This window comes from Motacilla alba, chromosome 4 (genome assembly GCF_015832195.1).
Source record: "Motacilla alba alba isolate MOTALB_02 chromosome 4, Motacilla_alba_V1.0_pri, whole genome shotgun sequence".
Classification (NCBI taxonomy): Eukaryota; Metazoa; Chordata; class Aves; order Passeriformes; family Motacillidae; genus Motacilla; species Motacilla alba.
In genome coordinates this window covers 38,646,322-38,667,148 of record NC_052019.1, presented here as the reverse complement: position 1 = coordinate 38,667,148, position 20,827 = coordinate 38,646,322, and the positions used below count along the sequence as shown (strand labels likewise).

General features: G+C 39.7%; 1 protein-coding gene across 1 annotated transcript; it reads right to left on the bottom strand.

The window, feature by feature from the left end:
- Positions 1–138: 138 nt before the first annotated feature.
- On the bottom strand, positions 139–16,644 carry TMEM192 (transmembrane protein 192). The gene is made up of 6 exons (XM_038136154.1): positions 16,490–16,644; positions 13,491–13,637; positions 9,178–9,442; positions 7,075–7,209; positions 3,454–3,556; positions 139–1,654 (listed from the first exon to the last, which is right to left on the bottom strand). Exons 1-6 carry the CDS (start codon positions 16,529–16,531, stop codon positions 1,531–1,533), a joined length of 816 nt encoding a protein of 271 aa, XP_037992082.1. The 5' UTR covers positions 16,532–16,644; the 3' UTR covers positions 139–1,530.
- Positions 16,645–20,827: the final 4,183 nt, after the last annotated feature.

Below are 20,827 nucleotides of genomic sequence, written 5' to 3'. Positions count from 1 at the left end.
AACCAGATGTACAAGAGCTTGGAAATAACAGAATTCACACTCTTCTTGGTTGCATTTATTGTGCATGAATTTCACAGTCACATTTTACTGCTTTTCATAGAAATTATATAAATTGACATACAGAGTCACATCAAAACCTGAGTTCTAAAAACAAATAACTTTATTCCATACATGTATACTATAAAATTCTGGCTGCATTTTCAAGAAACAACAGCTAAGGAGAACAGTCTAGTGTTGGATAGCAGCAAAGCCTCCAATATTTGTTTTCCTTTGAATGAGACAACCCCCAAATTTGTTGCACACTAAACTGTCTAGGTACTTGTTAAGTTGTGCCCTAACACCAAAGTAGGATGAATTAATTTTCCTTTCTTATATTCAACTACAAGATCACTCCTCTTAAGAGTCTTCTTCCCAGTTTTGATTAGTGATTACCTTATCCCCAGAGAGGTATTGGCTTCTAAAATAATTCTTTGTCTACATTGGTAGACAAAATAGTACCCAGAACAAAATGTTTCTTTCACCAGCCTAAATTCACCATAAGTTAAAACCAAGAATTCTTGTTTCTTCAACTTCTAAAAGACCTGTCTGTCTTCTGTTGCTTTTCACTTCCCCACATACACCACTTCAACTTTTGAATCAAGATGCTGACTTTCTTGAAGGGCCGAAGCGAAGAGCAAGTATGTAACAAGCATTTTTGACAGCACCTTTAAAAGCATTCAACACGAGTTAGTCACCAGATCAATGGAAAAGCTCATGCTCAAGTATTTTTTGCTTTGTTAGTTCAGTTGGCAGAGTAGGAGTCTTGTTACTAACACAAACTCCTAGTAAGGGGATAGTCATCAGCCCTGAGGATCCCTCTTAAGAGCTTTAAAGCCAGAATTCTGAACAACTGCTTATCATGGCATGGGTTTTGTACCATAAATGTGTATGTGAGATTTACAGTTTTAGGGCACTCACCACTTTTTTATAATCCCAAGTTAGATGCCAAATTTCTCCACTTACCTGGCAAAGGAGAAAAGGAGACATCTAGAAAACAAGTATCGGTATTGGATTACTGAATCTCTATCCCTGGAAGTAAAGAGAATCAGTGACAGAACACATCTAGTCTCAGCTTCAGCAACAGAAACTGCATATATGTCCCTTGGAAAGTCAGATTTTGCTAGAGAACAAATTTGTATTCCAGAAATATAAAATACTGTGGTAGCCTGAAGCTTAGTGGTTAAATAGCAGTACAAAATAATAGCAACAACTGGGTAAAATTAAACCACTAACTCAGGTCCAACTTTAACTTATGAGGAATGAAAAAAATCCTTGAAGCTGCAGAACTTCTTTCCAGAACTGATGATTTGAAGACAGCCAGAGTGTCCAGTTGTAGTAGGTTTATGATGTATGCAGAGCTTATCCTTCCAGCTTAACTTGTACTTCAAAACATGAAAGATGATTGAAGAGTCACATCTGTACAAACCAGTCTGGATATTACATTACTTCTCATTTCCCTCCAGAGCTCCAGCAGGCATTTCCCAAATGCTGCTAAGTTTTGGTTTGCTGAGATGTTAATGCCAACAGTCTCTTGCTGAGCAGTGCATTGTGTCGCTGAAGATACTCTATTACATCTCCTTGCTTCTCAACTATCTCTTCTAAACTGGAATTTTCCCTTGAAGTAACAAAAGTAAATATGGGTTTCAGTAAATGACAGCAGCCTTCTAATATGTGAAATATCAGAGCTAATTACCACATACTTAAACAGTTGTTTCCTTTAGTTTCACTTTTGTTGGGATCAACTAATTTTTGATGGAAGAGGCAATCTACAAAACCTATGTATCTAACTCTATTTTGCATGAGAAGGTAGGAAGAACTTCATGCCATGTATACACAATTGAGTTACATATTTCCTGCTAGACAGAATCTGCCCTCTTAGTACACTTGTGAGCATCTTAGTGCTGAGAAAGTTGTTCCTCAGCCTTATAGCATTTTGTAGAGGAACACTGCTCATTTCATAGTCCTTAAAAAGTGTTGAGAAGGATATTGAGTGGAAAAAAGCTTAGGTCCAATCAAAAACCTACTGTGGATAAACTGGGAAAAGTAAAGAACACAAGTTTTGTAAACAGAAAACTTGCAACCTTAACCAGTAACGTGCACTGCCAACTTAAGGTTCCTGATCAGTAGCTTAGGTTGCAGAGGTCATGATATTCAAAAAACATTCTTATAACAAGGTCAACTGAAGGGCTGACAGGATTCACTTTTCAATAGATGTTAACTCCCAAGGGAAAGAGAGTCAGAGTTGTATAGAGCTAAATTAAAATAACGGTTTTGCAATCAGTTCTCACAGGAAGTTTGCACTCTTTAATCAAAAATGAGCACAGTCTTTTCCTCAGCTGGTCATTGTTGCAGACACATTCCCTGGGCATTTGAGAATTTCTCAGGGGAGAAGATGAATGAGAAAGAAATGAGGTCCACCATGCAATCACCATGGTTTTTATATCAAAATGGAAGTCAGACATGGTATCAAAATTCAAGACAATTCTAAATCCTTCCTGTATCCTGGACACCTACTTCCAACTTCCATAAAAGCATGTGCATGCTGCATTTGTGATACCAGGGAAAGTCCCAAAGTATTAGTCATCTCTCATTAGTCAACCTTTCATGAAGGCAGCACATATAGAATCAAGTCATAGTATATTAGAAAATCTCCAATTCTTATACAGAAATCCATTATATTTTCAATAATTAGTTTTTATTAAGTCATATCAGACTGATTTCAGCTACTGGAAAATGACTGAGCAGTTGGCAGGTACACAAAGAACAAATGAAAAATATGTCTCAGTGCCTGGGGACAATTTCAGTTACTATTGGACAGCTTCTGCTCTGAGACCTTCCTTACTCCTTAACTGCCCTCCACACTTTAGAAGTTCCTTCCCAAACTCAAAATGCATTCCAAATCTATTGCTAAAATCTCACGTTCAACTGCAGGCACAGAACAAAGCCGCTCAGTTTTCTTCTTTGTCTCTCAACTGCCCACAATATATCTCCTTCCTTGAAAAAACTAGCTGAAGCACCAGGCTTTTGTAGGCCTGCTTTAAGTAACAGTGTAAGACAACAGTATCTTTCCTTAAACCCCATATAAAATTACTAAACAGATTAAACACAGCTATTTATATTAAAGATTCATGTAACCAGCCATAAATGGTCAACTCACCTCCATCCTTATGTTTGAGGATTTCTGCATCACAGTAAATTGTCATTTACTATGGAGCAAGTACAAGACTGCTGCATCTCACCTGTGCATCTAAAATGGCAGGCTTATGCACAGTTCCTTCAGAACTGTTATTCCCACCTCTGGTTTAGCTGACAGGTCTAAGATTGCATGGAAGTCTACAGGAAATCATGTAATTTCATTCATATTACCTATATACCGTGGCTGAACACGGCACAAAATGAATACAGAATCCTTACCTGAATCCAACTTCTGAGGTAATGTGACTAGGGTAGACATACGTCTTTTCTTCTTCAATTATGTCCGGTCTTGGCTTGGCACGATTAAAGTTGCTTATTTTCACTGCAAGAAAGTTTTATAAATTAGTTGGAAAGTGGGAAAAAAAAAAAAAAAAAGAAAGAAAGAAGCTTTAACACCAGAGTCCAAGTTATAAAATCTGTACCTTAGGATAGGAGACGGAATGGCATAAAATTTTTTTGAGAAGTTTTGTACTGGTAGCTGGTTCAGAATTTCTAGCTTAAGCTCTTCAATAAATATTACTTTAACTAGACTGCAGTGAAGAAACAGCTTGTTTGCCTGCTCAGACTAGGGCACACTTGCTACAGAAAGCCATTGTGAACCTAGCAGTCTTGGCTATCAAACCCAGAATTCATTCCTGGGCACCTGTGAATAAAGTTTAAGGCTAAATTTAACAGATGTATGGGTGGGATGGGTGGGAAAAGTTGTAGGCACCCTCTGCATTATTTCAGAAAGGAAGCTGCAAATACTTAAAGCCCTTCAATATCAGATCCTGATTCAGGGAAAATATCAAAATATCCAGAGTATGCATTTGGGATTTTGCAGTTAGGGCTGCTTGTGAAACAATACATAGAATGCCACTAAAAACATTACAGTGCATTGCATTCTCTGTGAGAAATCCACACTACTGTAGCAGAGGAGTGTCCCTACAAGTCAGTACTATGATGGGGTTTATTACAGGCCACCCTGGTAAAACAATGCTAAGACCCTCCAGAGGTTAACTACGAGTTAGGCTCAAAGGTTAGTTATTTCTATGATGGCATTTCTCTACAAATAAAACCACAAAGGAATGGACGTGGAATTCTCAACATGTGTTGTTTGTGGGAATGTTGCTCTTTTATTCAAGTGATATTAGAAGTATGTGAGAAAGTAATTAAATACATATATTTAGTAAGTCTTTTAAAGCTTTACTCCCTATCCTAGCAGTAAAAAACTTAGAATAGTAAGCTGACATTTAGAACTGTCTGTACCATACTTCATTCCATGCACTTTTACCTCACTTGAACGATTTATATATGTCAAGTCTATTATAGGTCAATCACAGCAATTCCTTGTAGATTTCTGAGTCTCTGCCTCTGCATCCTACAGCTATATATACACACTGCTGCATGGAGATAATTTAAAGGAAGACAGGAGTCCTTCACAATTCATAAACAGGTCCAACAAGCAAGAGGAAGTATGTACAGTTACAATCAGGTATTCTTGATTTGTGAGACAGAAAATAAGTCAGGTACATGAATCTTCTACAGATAAATATTTATGTCTCATTCTAATAATTAAATAATTACTTCACTGTGAAGAAACAATATGTGAACTGGTGCTGCCTTCTCTCCAAAATTAGGAGTAACATACTAATACAAAAAAGGGTGGGTCAGTAGTTTTTAGTGTAAATTTACCTTAGTCTCACCATTGTTGCTCAGCTGATACTATCTTAACAGTATCTGCTAAGTGCTTGCCTTCAAGAGCGGAATTCTAAACCTCAGCAGAGGGCTGCCCTGAATACTATCCCATTAAAGAAGCTTCATACTTCCACCCGGTCACATACTCTGCTCTGTCTAAGAGAAAAAACCCATCTGAATGTCATTATTACTACAGATTTTCAGGGTATTTTCGAAACTGGACAAATACATTTGTTTTGCCTCAGTACAGCCTTAATTTGATATTAGAATATTGAGAAACCTTAAAACCCACCAGTACAGATAAGACAGACACGCAAGCAGTCTCTCAGCTCACCTCAACAAGCATTGGGATGGAAAACAAGAAAACAAATTACACTACCCACTGGAAAAAGCAACTTAGGGTGACTGGAAGTTCTCATCTTGCAGCAGGTGTAAAGTCACATAAAAATTAACCCTAGTTTTGTACACCAAGCTTTGGAGAATGAATTTTATGTTGATTTGGGGCTGCTCAAGACAAAGTGGCTGTTGGTAGAACACACTGCCTTACTCCTTCCTAGCAATGCAACTCTTCCCCTTAGTTACAGGATTCACTGAACCCTTCTTCAAGCCTCTTTGAGCTGCAAAGCACAACACTGCACTCCACAACTTCCTTGTATATGCATTTATTTATCAACATTTTCGATAGTTTTGCAAAGTTTAAAGGCAAGTGTTTTATCAAGTCTTCGTAAGTTACACCAAATCTAGAGCAGACAACCTTACTAACCAACAGTGATAGCATAAACACTGGTTAATGAATTTGAAGGTAACAGGAACTGGCAAGGTACCAGTCAGGAAAGAATACCCTTTTGGTGACAAATAAGCCAAAGAATAGTTTGAGAGTTCTTACAGAAGTACAAGCTCAGACCTTACTACTATGCAGGTCATCCTTCTTGCACTTACCCTTTTTGGTCAAGGTAAGAGTCACACAATGCAGCTCTTTGAGCTCCAACAGGCCTCAGGGCTAGAAATAGCATTTCCCTGGAATTCCTGACATTCTATTAAAGTTTTACAATTTATCTCTTATTTCCCGAGTTTCCCAGAAAAGTAAGTATGCGTATGCAAAGAAGGGATGATCTCCAGCATTCTTGGAATAGTTTTCTAGCACTGCCATGATGGCATTCCCTCATCATTGCCTTTATTCTTCCAGAGGACAGTCAGTCTACTTGAGTCACGCTGGGCCATTGAGGAGAAAGCCTGACAAGCCTACAGCATTTAGGCTTCTGCACACTTGTAAGACAAAGACATAGCTTAGGGCTGGGACCTGATTTCTTGGTGCATTTTTGATGCTGCTGCAGGAGAGTCAGAATAGGTTTTATTTCCTAGATGAATGAACAAGCTACCTGGGAGTATTTCTCTGTGTGCCATTGCATTACTATGAACACACCAAATTTTTCTTTTAAGCATTTATTTATCAGCATTTAAGATAGTTTTCCTAAGTTTAAAGGCAAGTGTTTTATCAAGTCTTCATAAGTTATACCAAACCTAAAGAAGGCAATCTTCCAAACCAACAGTGATAGCACAAAGCAAAGCTACACAGTTTTATAAAGCACTACAGTGTTCTGATACGATCACAGCTTCCAAAACCCATGCATCTTTCAAATATTCATTAGAAGCAGTCTTCCATTTTAGTGTCAAAGAGAAACTGAAGCCTTTGGGGTGGGACCAGGGAAAGAGGAAGAGGCTGGAAAAGGCACAATCACACAATCAGGTATGCAAATGCCACATGTAAATCTCAGACACAGCTCTGACTAAGCCAGCTAGCTCTTACTGCTTCACAGCTTGTGGTGCATGCATTTGAGGAAACACTGATAAACAGGCAAACCTGTTCACGGGACACTTTCTGAATTAATTAGGCATTTATTGCCACTTCACTGGATTAACAGCTTTGAGATAACATGGAGCTTTCATTTAGCAGCCCTTGAAACCAAATCAGGCCTAACAACCTTTCCCAATTTGTTTTGGATTTGCCTTAGCTCTCCTTCTAAAAGCACAGAATCGTTTTGTATTTATAATGGTAGTTAAATGCCTTGGGGTACCACAAGTGAACTCCTGTGAGGGCAAACAAACAGCTGAGTACGAGCTATAATGAATGTCACACAAGAAGGCTAAGCTTGCCTCTCTCACCTGTGTAAATCACTAAGCATGTCAGGGAACTAATCATCTCCAGGCTCAGGACTCCCAGGATAAGATACAGGTACACTTTGCTGTGATCAGGAAAGGAATGCTGCACCGACAGAATCAAGAGCAGGGCTGTATTACCTAGAAAACAAATGTTATATTTTAAAGATTTACTAATTTTATTAGCTATTGAAAATTATTTAATGCTTTCTCATGCCCAGTATCTGCATTAGGCTGTAACACTTCAGTAATGCTTTTCTATTTCATACCATGCTTGCCCCTTCAGCTAATTAATGTGCAAGCTTATACCTGCTGGTAGCAAAATGAGGTTTCATTTCAGCATATGCTTGTAATGGTAGACAATCAGGAGTTTTCTTATAGATTCTTCTGACTTAAAAAAAAAAAGAGTAGAAGAAACACACTAGAAATACCTAAATAGGTACATGGGCTTAAACTGTTTCTGACTTTGTTGATGCTATTCATCTTACTCAATCTTTCAATTCCTAAGAGATCATGTAAGTCAGCTGAAAATGAGGGAGTATTTTTCTTCAAGTAGTGGATTTAAAATATATTTAAATTAAGCTAACAGAGCAAAAAAAAAAACCAAAAACCTTAACACCTTCCTTTCAAAGCCTACTTCCATAGGCTTCCACTTGTTATAATCTTAATGTTGAACATAACTGAAAGTTTAAATGAAATTCATACAATTAGTCAAGGAGAAAAAATACTGAGTTACTGGCCTAAAAATCTTTTCTGATACTGAGTGTGAAGTGTTTTCTTCCTTCCTGTAAAAATGTGTCAGATCAGTGTCTGGACAAAGAACTAAATTTGTAAAGACCATCAATGCGGCTAGGGAACTGTGCAGTTCTCCTTCCTGCTGTGTCAGTCAAGTGAAGGAAGTGGTATGAGCAGTCATTACCATGGCAGGAAGCTTGCAGTAATGGAAGAACTACCTTCTGAGCAACAGATGATCAAAATTCTACAGCACACACCTGATTGCATCTGAACATTCACAAATGCCCAGAGTTTGTCTAGTAGGGGAGAAGTGGGCTCCATCTAAGACTGAAAGCAGGGCAAAGCATTGCCAATTACACTGCATGCAACAGGCAAAAATAATCCTTTTCCATCATTAAGCCTCCTGTAGCCTGCTTTTGTCACAGCACTCCAAACACTTCCACATCTTCAGAGCTCTATCTAGTGGCCAGAGCCTGCAGTGTTGCACATTTATCAAGCTGACGAGCTCTTTTAGAGACTGAGTGAAAAGAAAGCTAGGTTCCTATATAGAACAGGACCATTTCACTTATTAACTCTGGTGAAAAAAAATCTACTCCAGGAGGGAGGTGAGATTATAAGAGGCAAAAATACTGTAGAAGGCATCACTCTGCCCTTTTCCACTGCTATTTGTGGGAAAAACCCCCTTAAGTTAGATGGATTTCAGATTTGAAAGTGATTTGTAGAAAAGCTTCACCAGTTAGGTGCACCAACACTTTACAGCTAAACTTGCCAGAGATGTAACTTAAAAATATGGTTAGATCACTCCTATACGCCACCTTTTGTCCATAGAAAACAGAGAAAGGCAGTCAGATATAGAGCTGAATGTTACACATCCTCAGTGAAGGTCAGAAAATTGGTTATTTCACTGAATTCAGAGAAACAATTGTTTGTTGTTGGGCAACAAGCAATTCATCTGTTTCTATGTGGATTGCTGAGCTTGAAAAGAGAAGAGCAACACACTTCCTGGAAAGACTAGAAGGCTTACCACATATCCAACCAGACAAATGAATATGCAAATCAAATCACCAGCAGTCAAACACATACCTTGCTGACTGAATACTCTAGGGCTGAAGACTAAATGCTAATGACTAAATGTTTTACTCAGCCCCACAGTCGTGAGCATTTTTGCACTACAAACAGTTCCTTACAATCTGCATCTGGCAGACCAGGAAGATCAGACTGGAGGTTCATCTGACTAAAGGATAATTTGTAAGTGCTCATAGGTGGGTTCGTAAAAGTTCATAATATAGAATACACAATTATATATAACCTGCTCAGTCTTTTTTATGTCACAGTCTAAAGCTTTAGATGGAAAAAACCCCAAGTTCACTTCACCTGTGGCATGTATCAGCAGTGGAAGCCTTTTCAGATGCCTCGTTGATCGGTATATGGAGAAGTAACCTCTTCTTCTGACTCTGCTGTGGTGGTGCTGCACATATCGTTCAAAACAGACATGCAGAACCCACAGAACTACTTTTGCAATTACTATGACAGTCTGCACTTTAAGTGGGTGAGTGTAGTTTCCAGGGCACTTATCTTGGTTTGGATTGGGGTAAGAACAAAACATAGCTGCTAAAAATGCTAGAACAACAAAAGCAACCTGGAAGAGAAAGGAAGAAAGAAAAATCCTTAAAGTCAACATTTAACTATATATATATATGAAAAAAAAAAACTGGAACACAAAACCAGGATTATGTAGTTAATTCATTAGGCATTACTTTCTGAATTGATTTTATTAGAGTTGAGGTAACATATAAAACATTAGACACTTGCTACAACCACTATATATCACTCTGGGAACATACAGATGACTGAAATTGCTATGTAGTAAGATTGACTTCCAGGAGGGCAAGCAGTCTCCAGCAGAACAGAGCTGGTAATTGTCACTCTTCCCAGAATTTCTACTAAATCAATTTCACCACTCCTTGAGTCTTCACAGTGAATTTATTTCATTTCTGGACACTCCTTACTATGCCTTTTTACTTTAAAGAAAACTTGATTTATGCTCCTAGAAAAGAGAAATCACATCTTTTTAGACTCATTCAATTACACTTAATGCTGCTCTGTGGGACAGGCTCTTATCAGTACACTCTATATTTCCTGAAACTAACATTTCCTGAAATTGACATTTCCTAAGTGAAAATCAACACTTTCCTACAGCCACTGAAGATCATCTCCACATTGACTTTAGGAAAGTGAATCAGAGTAACTTAAAGTGAATTACTAGCACTGGGTAGGCATCTTTGCCAATTGGTAATCATTCCTTAGTATATTTACCATCATATTTTTCCATTTTACCTTTTCACATATGTCAGAAAAAACAGACAGATTGTCAGATTGCATATACAGTCAGATTGTATATATACTTATCCTTTCAGACTACTGCCATTATGCCATAACTTTTCCTGTCTTCTACACTCCTCTCCAAATTTTCAGCATCAAGTGAACATTAGCAATATTTTGGCCAATTAGGAAGTAAAGCTGTGAATGCATATTATCTGTAGTATATATATACACACAGGGCTTTCTTAATATTTATAGAGTTTTGTCACAGAAAATATTTTCTCTACTGTGTTCATTCAGTGAACAAGAACAATATTATACTTTCTCATCCTGGTTCATTCTACAGAACGGGAATATTTTTAAAACAGAACTGTAAAGAAAAACAACTCCCACCAATACTGAAATAAATGGAGAGCTACTAATATACAAAACGCAAAAAAAAAAAAGAATTTGTCTCAAGTCTACAAATGATTTCTAATACACTTAGCTTAAAAAAAAGTGTCAGATATTCTGCATGTCACAACTGACAGAAGCAGCACATCAGAACGGAAGACAGATGAAAGCACCCAATTTTCATGTGCTGCCTTTGTTTCCATACTTAGTTCTATGAGTCTTTAAGATCCCACTGTCTCCTTTCCACCCTCTTGAACTTATATTTCCTATTTTTGTACTTTCCCCAAGCAACACTCTTCACAGAAATTAACTTTTCAGAATATTTAATTATTCTTGAGACAAACTGCCCTTAGCTTGCTCTGGTTACGACCAGAGTTAGGTAATTGGGACGGGAGCAAGAAAGGGGACTAATTTTCACACAATTGTCAATACCCAAAAAAAGACTTCACAGAAGACAGATAGGACAGAAGGTGTAAGGAAAGAAACCCAAACCAAAATAGGAGAGTACCCCACATTATCCATAAAACCATTTCTTCAAATACAAATTAAATACCATATTATCTTGAGATAGGTTAAGTTGCTAGATTAAGAAGTTAAATAAGAGGCAGGTTTATAATTTGTTTAATCTATTATTTTACCACCTTCTTTTCTTACAAAGCTAAGAATAATTCAGCTATTTTACTTGATCTGTTTACTGTTTGGTTTGCCATTTTACCATAGTGATACAATTAGTTCTACTCCTTCCAGGTGTTAGGAATACATTTCAGTAAAGAAAATCACTATATGAAATGGATGCAAGCAGGAATGACCCACCATTGCATCTCTACTAAACTACTACAGCAGTGTATACGAAAGGAAACAGGAAGCTGGCATTTACAGTGGCATTTATTAAATATGTTTTGCTTGCATTGTTGGGCAGTTTAATAATAGGTGTTTCACCTATTACATACAAAAAGTTATTCTTATAAAGAGTAGTATTTAAGTTCAATTTTGTGTACGTGCACACACAGAAAGGATACAGAAAAGAAAGGATTAATATAATGGAATTATTTCTGGCCTGTACACTTCACATTGCTCTCCAGCCTCCTGATGGGAAGCCTTCAGAAAAGCAAGGCTTGGCAAAAGGAAAGGCACTCAAAAACCCAGTCCTACCACAGTCCAGTTCATCCTACCCACTTTCCAGAATTGTACGTAACTAGGCAGCTGCATCACAGCAGCTATTTTGCTACCTAACTCCATTTCTTGGCACAGGAAGGTGGAGAAGAAATAGTCCAAGTTACATACAAATTGCTTTAAAGATGCATTACAGTTCTATCACATAATCCTATGATGGCTTAACTTCTCCAGGACATTTACCCCTTTGGCAGGCAGTGCATCAGAAGCTATCCTGGCCTCTTTCCACATTCCACAAGATTAATGCACGTTTGCAGAAGCACAGGGGAAGGATATCCAATAAGTTTGTTTTGCCCACCCATCTTTTCAGTGAGACAGACAGTGCCACTCAAGGTAGCAATTATAATGCTGTTTTGCCAACAGAAAGGATACTTCTCCATTTTACTCCAAGGACCAACTGGTCACTGTAGCAGGTTCAGCAACAGCAGCAAGACTTAACATGTGAAAATGTGTGTTGACAGATGCCATAGAAGTTTTCCCGTTTCACCTAACCATACTTCTCTCCATTTGCAGGAGAGAGGAAAAAGTGGGAAGATAATAGGCAGCAGTTTCCTAGGATCTGAGTGACTGCCATTTGGCTGCATTAGTTATGGTAGTAGGTAGCAAAGCCCCAAGGCTTGGCAGAAAATAGTCACTGCTCTATTACCAATATCACATTTCAAGTGCCTTCCATTAACGGAATAGCACAGAGCTCTTCCGGCAGGGGAAGGGAGTAAGGCTGGATACATGGTTTCCATTAGGAATGCTGATAGTCAGCAGAACAGCAGAGGTCTTCCTTAAGTTTACTTGACAGCCAGAGGAGCATTTCTCGATACTACTACAAAGCCCACAAAACAGCTACTCCTAAAATTAGAAGGCTAAAGCACATTGAACAACTGCCCAAAGAGAGACCTTAGAGGCTGGTATGTGCTTTTAAAGTCCTGGCAGAGAGCATGTTTTCAAGAGCACTGGGCACTGCATTTTGTGTTTGAAATCTAATGAAGCTCTAAACCAGCTTGTGTCACTACTACTACAGAATCACAGAATCTAGGTTGGAAAAGACCCTTAAGATCACCAAGCCCACCCTCTACTTAAAACTACCATTAGCCCATGTCCCTAAAAGACATGAAAGTGACATTTCAGCCAGATCTTAGGCTCGGAGCTCTTCAGCCTTCCTCCTTCATATCTGGTTGCCACATACACACAAGCAACAACAAGCCTCTTCAGCTTATCAAAGAAAAACTCATTACTAGGCAGGACTCACTCTGCTTCTGTCTACCAGCCCCCATACATGCCTAGATACTGTTCAGTATTTGTACTTTTTGCTCTTAATCTGCAGAAGTGAGAGCAGGAAGTAACACCTGGATTACTTTCTCTCTCCATCCACACCATGCAACACCCCCTAAGCAAGTCCAGCTTTAATTGTTTAGTTACCTTCTCTCTGAAATTAGGTTTGCTCTCAGAAGGCATGGCATGAAAATCATCTCAGCCCTCTGTAACTAGCATAGCATTTCTATGGCAATAATATTATTTTTAAATTACATTTCCAACAGCATAGAAGAACTACTATTTAAAATGGCTCTTCCTCCTAACAAGATGTACCACAGCACCAACAACCAGAATGAGAAGACAGAAAGTATTTGATAGCATACACACTATCAAAATTTATTGGCAAAGTGGACCTCACTGGTTTGGAAGAACAGCCAGTGTATGCAATTCATTGTCATATCGTTAGAATTCTCTCACATGAACAGTGGATTCTGAAGGATTCAGAAGAGAGAGAGCAAGTTTCTTAGGGAAATCATGCTTCTTAAACTTACATGTATTAGCAACAGGAAATTGGCAAGGAGAACTGCTGGGATAGCATGAAATCTTGGCCTCAGCTGGGAATGCAATGTATGAGACGAAATGAGCGGTGCATCTAGTAGAGGATCATCTTCCAAACTCTGTGTTATTTCCAAGGAACCCTGGAACAGAAGGGGAAGGCAAACCATAGCAACAGGTAAACTCTAAAAGTAAAGTACAAAGGTTCAGGAATTTCCTCTTAGCAAATCAAGCCTTGAGGAGGGAAAACCCCACTAGGTTAATATCTCCAGAAAGCTTTTAAACTCTAAGTAAACTCTCATCACATCTTTTGGTGAGAACTCAGTCCCTGAGGAATCCAGCACTAATCTACTTCCTAGTATCACACTGAGCCTTCAGGAACTTCATTTTTTAAAATTTATTACAAGTATCTGAACTTCAGCCCTGAGATGCCAGAAGCAGCAGTATCTTTACGGGAAAAAGTGACAAAGTCTCTCTCACATGCTTAATACAGGTACTGCAAAACTCTTTGTTGTTCTTACTTTTGTCTGACTACAGTTGGAGACAACAACAAAGTTGCAGTGTAACAGTTTTGCATATTCAGCCTCTGATACTGCCTAAACACCTGTAGCAGTAACTAGAGCTGGGCAGGAAAGAAGCAACAGCTCACATAAGGAAGAAGGTGCTATCAAGTGCTGAGCAAGACATTCTCTACCTACACTAGAATGCAGCCTACCCATGTCATGTTAGAGCCAACTATTAGTTCTTTGGCTTCACATTCAGCTCAAATGTAGTGTCTTTTACTAAATAGAAGGTAAAACTAAGTATGGGTGGAGGGGAAAACTTTGGACAAGGAATTTGCCCCACAGCTATGCATCCCTTCTCCTTTGAGGCCAGGACAAGGTCATTCAATGCATATTAAGTAGAACATATACAAGGCACTACAATGGCCAAAACTGCTAGAGTTTCTCCCTTAGCATCCTGTTATGTCCCTTGCCTCAGAAGATAAAACAGCTCAAGATTTCCACTCAAGTTTTGACTGCTGTTCTTCTGATACCAACCACAGCCCAGAACAACAAGACAAGGGCAGACCTCATCCCACTCCAGACTTCTGACTATTCAGATGTGCCAGGTTTCACCAGGTTATTTATTGATTTATAAACTGAGGACGTCTCTTTGCCATGAGAAAAAGCAGCATAAGCCTCAAGACAAATGAAACATGCCATCCTTCTAGACACTAGCATGGGAAGAGAGGGATTACACCTAGGTTTATAACTCATGTCAATGAGGACAATGTAGATTGTCTCCCCAGTGTTATTTCACCTGTAGACAACTGCCTACAGTGAAGGAAACAGTATCAAGAGTTATTTCAGTCAACAACCAGTTTTATTTTCGAACTGTGAACACTACACTCGCCCTACCACAGAAGAGTGTGAACAGACCACCCTCAGCTCTTTGATACCTTTTAATTAGCCCAGTCTTTGACTGGAAATGACCCTTACTGAAATACCTGCCTGGTAAAATGGCCTTGTACTGCACACCTAAATTTTTACAAATGGCACTCCTCTTATGTCACTGATATAAAATCCAGAAGGATGAGAGCAAAGATGCCCTCTAGCCCTCATTTGCCCATTTTCACAGGTCAGGTGTAATTTTAAGCTCTGAAAGCAAGGGCCAACACTCCAGCAGCCAAGGGATCTCACCTAATGATTTAGATTACACATCACTAAAAAATTCATTACTATAACAGTGGAGAGACACTCTAACAGTTGCCTGGTGAAGCTACAGATTCCCCATTCCTGCAAGTGTTCAAGGCCAGGCTGGCTGGGGTTTTGAACAAGCTGGTCTAGTGGAAAGTGCTCCTGCCCGTGGCAGGGGGGGTTGGAAATAGATCTTTAAAGAACCTTCAACTCAAACCATTCTATGATCACAGAATCAATAGTGGGGTTAACAGCTCACATCTCCCACAAACCCAGCAATTCTTCTTAGGACAATATCCTTTGTCTCATGAGAACAAATGATTCACCATTCCCTCATTTCCAAGAGGGATCAGGGTACTCCTTCACAGACAAAGCTTTATCAGAGCTTTGACCATGCTACTTTCTCACAAGACTGGCTACAGTCCATCTTTGTATCCTAAAATACAGATAGAATTAGGAAGCACTAGATTACATAATCTCTTCAAAGAGATTTTATTACAGACAACATGGAGAGGAGGGGAATTAAAGCATGGGACGCGATGATCCCATGCAGTCAATCTGACATAAAGAAAATCAAGTGTCCTTCCTAACTGGAGCAAACACTGGTTTCATTTCATTAAGATGAGCCAAAGCCACAGTTGTCAAAAGCCAAAATGCCTTACATTCAGACTTGTTTGGCACTGCTGCTGAGCACAGGTTAAAGCTTTAGCCTCCTGGCTCCCTGATCCACTTCTAGCATGTGACCGCTTCCACAGCAGCCCAGCGCCAGTAGGAGGAGGGCAGGCAGGAACAAGCCACAGCCAGCAAGCCTTGCCCACGCAGGCTTCCAGCTGGGGCGGGGAGAAACATTCAAACAAACACAGAAACGCCGTGGTCATGCCAGCGAACAGCACATAATCCAGAGATGGCACAGACAGGATCCGCCTGTGGAAAAATAACCCAGAAAACCTGAAGGAGCCACACGAGCAGCCCCGATCAGAGGCTAATGACCTCGATTAAAAACAAGCCCAGGCCCAAATGCCTCGGGGATACTTCAAGCCCGGCTGGGGAGGGGCAGCGCGGGGAGCGAGGGGCCGCGGCGGCCTCCTCACTTCGGAAAGGGCCACTGGGGACGCGCCTGGGCCGGCGGGCGCCCCCGGAGGAAACAGATAAAGCCTCGGGCGCCCGGACGGAAAACAGCCAGGAAGAGGCGGAAGAAAGACACGGCACGGAACACGAGGCGCTCGCCCGGCGGCGCCCACCCTCAGCGGCAGCCCGGCCGCTCACCCGGGCGGGGTCCCCGCGGCCGCGGCCCCGCTCCCGCCCGCCGCGCTCACGTTGTCCAGGTCCTGCCGCCGCCTCCCCGCCGTCAGCGCCATCGCCGCCTCCCACCACAGCCGCCCCGGCGGCGTTTAATGGGCACCCCCGGCGCGGCCCTGCCGCCACGGGCTGGCCACGGGCAGCGCCGCCGCCCCGCCCCGCCAGCGGCGCCCACGGCCGCCATTGGGCCCGCGCCGCGCCAGCGCCGCCCCGGGGCGCGGCCCTGCAGGCGGAGGGGCCTCGGCTGGGGCCGGGTCCCAGCTGCGCGCCCGTCCCGCCGCTCCGGCACGGCTCCGTGCCCGCAGCCCGCCCTGGGGTGCCGCGCCCCGTGGCCGCGCTCGGTGCAGTTCTCTCGGCAGCCCGCGACTGAATTCCAAACGGAGACCACTTACAGCAGGCTCCGGGCTGGTGTCACTGCGGGGCCGTGGCTCGGGAGGCAGCGCTGGGAGGGGAAAGTGCTCCGGTAGCAGATGGTTGGCCAAAGTGTGGGGTAAAGGCAGCGTAGTGTTGGTGTCAGCTTGCAGTGCAGAGCGTTTTCTCACCTCCAGTTGGTCTTGCGGAAAGCACGGAGTCTATGCAGCTAGTCACTGTTTCCAGTGGATCTAGTTGCCCCTTCAGATCACGAAAAGTTTTAGCATTCATAAGGCACTTTATACATTTTCTAAGATATTTCTGGCCCTGTTGTATATTTTGGGAAGAAGCACACTCTCTTTAAAACGTGTGCTTGGTAATTTCATTTTCTAACCCTTTGTGATCACACTGAGACAGACTGTGTCCACTCCCTTATGGATCTCTGTCTTACTGACATTGACAGCCTTGTGTATTCTGCATATTCCTCAGCCACTTAGTTGTGCTTAGTTATTATTAGGTAATTTCTGTTAGCCTCTCTGACATTTTTCAGCTATAGCCTCTCTGAAATGAGAAGGATCAGAATGACACACTGTTCAAGCATGTGCAAAGTATGAATTTCCAAAGCATCGTATTTATTATCTGTTTTGTGCTCTGTTCCTCTGCTAATGTTTCTTAACCTTCTGTTTGTTCTTTATGAACATCCCTTAACCTTCAGCTAATGCTAGTGAGGACTCTGAACAGGATCAAAACTGTAACAGGGGGGGCTGAAAGACAAGTAAGATTGTATCCTGTCCAGGTTATAATTGTTCTATGTGCACTATTTAAGAGAAGCCAGGACTGTCATCCTGAACAGCTGCAGTGGCTCTGTCTCTCTTGAAAGCATGTTGAAGTGCCAAGGGGTGAAAACTGCTCTTGAGGTATGAGCTTCTTCAGAGAAGAAGTTCCAAGCTTTTTATCTCAGTTTCTCTGACTTTTCCTGGCTATCTTTTTCTAGAAAAAAATTCTTAACTGAAACCTCCCACCCGGAGCATTTACATTCATCACTTGAATTCATTTGTTCTTGTTTAATACAGATACACCCATTTAATGAACTGGACAACCATATTAATTTAAAAAGAAGCTTTAAACTTGCTGTTTTGACTCAGATAAAGTCCAGCTCCTGTGATAAGAGCATGCTCTGTTCCAGTTTCTCAGCCTAAATGTTCCTTTTTCCTGGTACTTATTGTGCTTCCTCTTTTTTTTTTTTTCATTCCTGACAAGAACACAGATCCTACTGATCAGCAAGCAACAAAAGTTTTCAGTGACAGTGAAGTGAGGCCACAATTTGCATACATATATGCAGTGTGTGTGAGACATGCCATTAGACAAGTGTTTAAGATAAAATCAAAAGAACAAATTCTTCTAACTGTAATTTTAAAATCCTGAAGTCCCAGCAAGTTTACACTTATTAGCACTCATTTGAATAGGTATTACTTTATATATAATTGTAAACCTTGTTTTTACTGAGTGGGAAATGAAGAGTTCTCAATGGACTATTGAAGAGCACAGGGAAAAATTACAAGTTTAAATATTTGAAGTTCATAAATGCTTACTGCATACAACACCAATTAACATATTCAGAAGTATGTGATTGCCAGTTTCAACTGGTTTATGTAAAACATGTATGTAACCTCTATAGTAGTAGTCTGCTCTTGTTCTTACTAGATCACTCAATCATTGTTTTGGTTTTGATATATCATTTTAATTACTAGATTCAAAGTATTTTTTTATAGTGAGAGGCTTTAGTGATGTAGATAGGTTCTAATAAAGAAACATTCTCCTCTGCTCCATTCCTGTTCCATCTTCCATCAAATTTTGCAGACATTGTAATTTTAGTGTACACAAACTTGCAAGTCTGGCTCTTGAAGCATGATCTCATGCTGGGCAGTCTAAAACAGATGAAGATACGGCCTGGTCCTAAATTATTTCCATTGCAACTCCATCAGTAATGATGAAAGTATCTGCTAAGGGTAAGATAAAAAGATGTTGTATGGCCCAACAATGCTATGCTGCTCTTAGGGAAAGCTCTACTTAGGCATTAGATGCACAGGAGCAAATGCTTTACTTAGGCATTACCTCTGCCATATCAGTAATAATTACAATATTTGGGGACTAGCTGTCACAATTGTATCCTCACAAAGAGACATAATATCTACTTTTCTTCCTCTCAGTTTCATGTAAAATTTGACATGAATGGAAACAGGACTGGGCTCACAAACTTTTTCACATTCAGCTATAAGATGTAATTATCATGACTGTTTCTTTTTCATACTACAAGTACAATTAGTACTTAAACTGTATTCAGTTCTATGTAAAGAATACAGTCTCTGCTCTGAGAATATGGGGTTGTGACAGATCTCAGCATTACTTAAAATACAAATGGGAAGGGAAAAGGTAAAAATAATAGTAGAAAATTTTATTTGCATGAATTGGCTGTAATAATCCTGAAAGGCATACTGTAGTAAGTGCAGTCTATGTTCTAGCCTCATTAGAGACACTTCAGAAGTACTCATTTCATTTCAAGCTCCAGTCAATTTTTTAAATCCTGTGGAGGTTAAAAAAAACAGTTCACTGCTGAATATGTTTAATACAAAGGAACCTTTCACTCCATATATAGTTTCAGATTTTCACATCATGTAAGTGTCAACTTTTTGTGTTGAGCAGCACGGGACTATTTATGCATGGTAATCATGTAATCAAAAACTGCCACTTGCCATGCAGATTTTGCTTCCTAAGTAAAATGCCCATTAAAAATTCTGTGGCCTTTAAATGCAAGCTATTGAAAAGAGAAGAGCGTTACACTGGTATTGATAAAAACTCTTTCTGTCTTTCACTGATTAATATACAAATTTGAATGCTGGAGGCTTAGTGTGGGCCATGGGTTACTTCAGCTAATTTGTTAGTACAAATGATTTTGCAAAATGTCTTACATGTCCATAATGAAATCCAGAGTTAGGACTGATGAAAAACAGTAGATAATATGGCTGTAGAGAGAGAATTTGGACTGCTTTATGCAGATGAGACAAAGAGCAAAATAACAGCAAAGAGAAAAAGTGTGAAAAACAGGATGGGCACTATTGATTACTTAAAAAAAATTACTGATTTCCTAGATAGTATTAAAAAGCAAATAAATTTGGGTTAAAGAAAGGATACAACTTTTTGATTTCATATCTACTTTTAGAAATATACACTAGAAGTATAAAAGTTCAGAACTAACTATCACAATGTATCTTACTTTGTGTTAAAGATGAGTTTGAGTTTTAAATGGTTTAGCACTTAAGCAAATGCCTAATTTGCAGGGTGAAAAGTACTCCCTCTGCAAAGTACTTCTTTTAAACTTTCTTCTGATTTTTCAAAATCACATTTCTGTTTACATTCTGTTATAAAGCTATCACAATATTAGAAGCATTTATTTGAACTATATAAAGAGAAACACAGAGCTTTTTCTAAAAATATTTAAGTTTAGATTATATAATTTCTATGGTGATTTTCTTTAAAAAGAGGTATGTTTTAGATAATTACCTTGGGAAAACTACTGATAAAATTGAAATAAAGACAGAAGATGAAACTTCAAGGAAAAATTAGTTGATTTTTTTCCCCACAGTTTTTTTCTCAGTTTTCTGTATAGTTTATCTGAAAATCTTAAAATTAACTTGTCAAGAATTAGTTTGTGTAAACTAACTTTTTAGGCTGTATGGTTAAATATTAACATTCCAACAAATATTCTTTTGACTATTTTAAGTTCCAAAGTTATCTATTTTTTTAACCTCAGTATATTAGTGCAGATCCCAATGTTCTTTTGCATAGAAATAGTGGCAAGGGACTGTCCTTGATACCAGTGAAAATTTCACTCCAGAAACACCATAATAAACTACCTTTTCTGTGAGTACCTGCTTATACCAGAATTATTGGACTACACCTTTTCATATCTTCATCTTTGACTGAATTTTCCCCCTTTTTTTTTT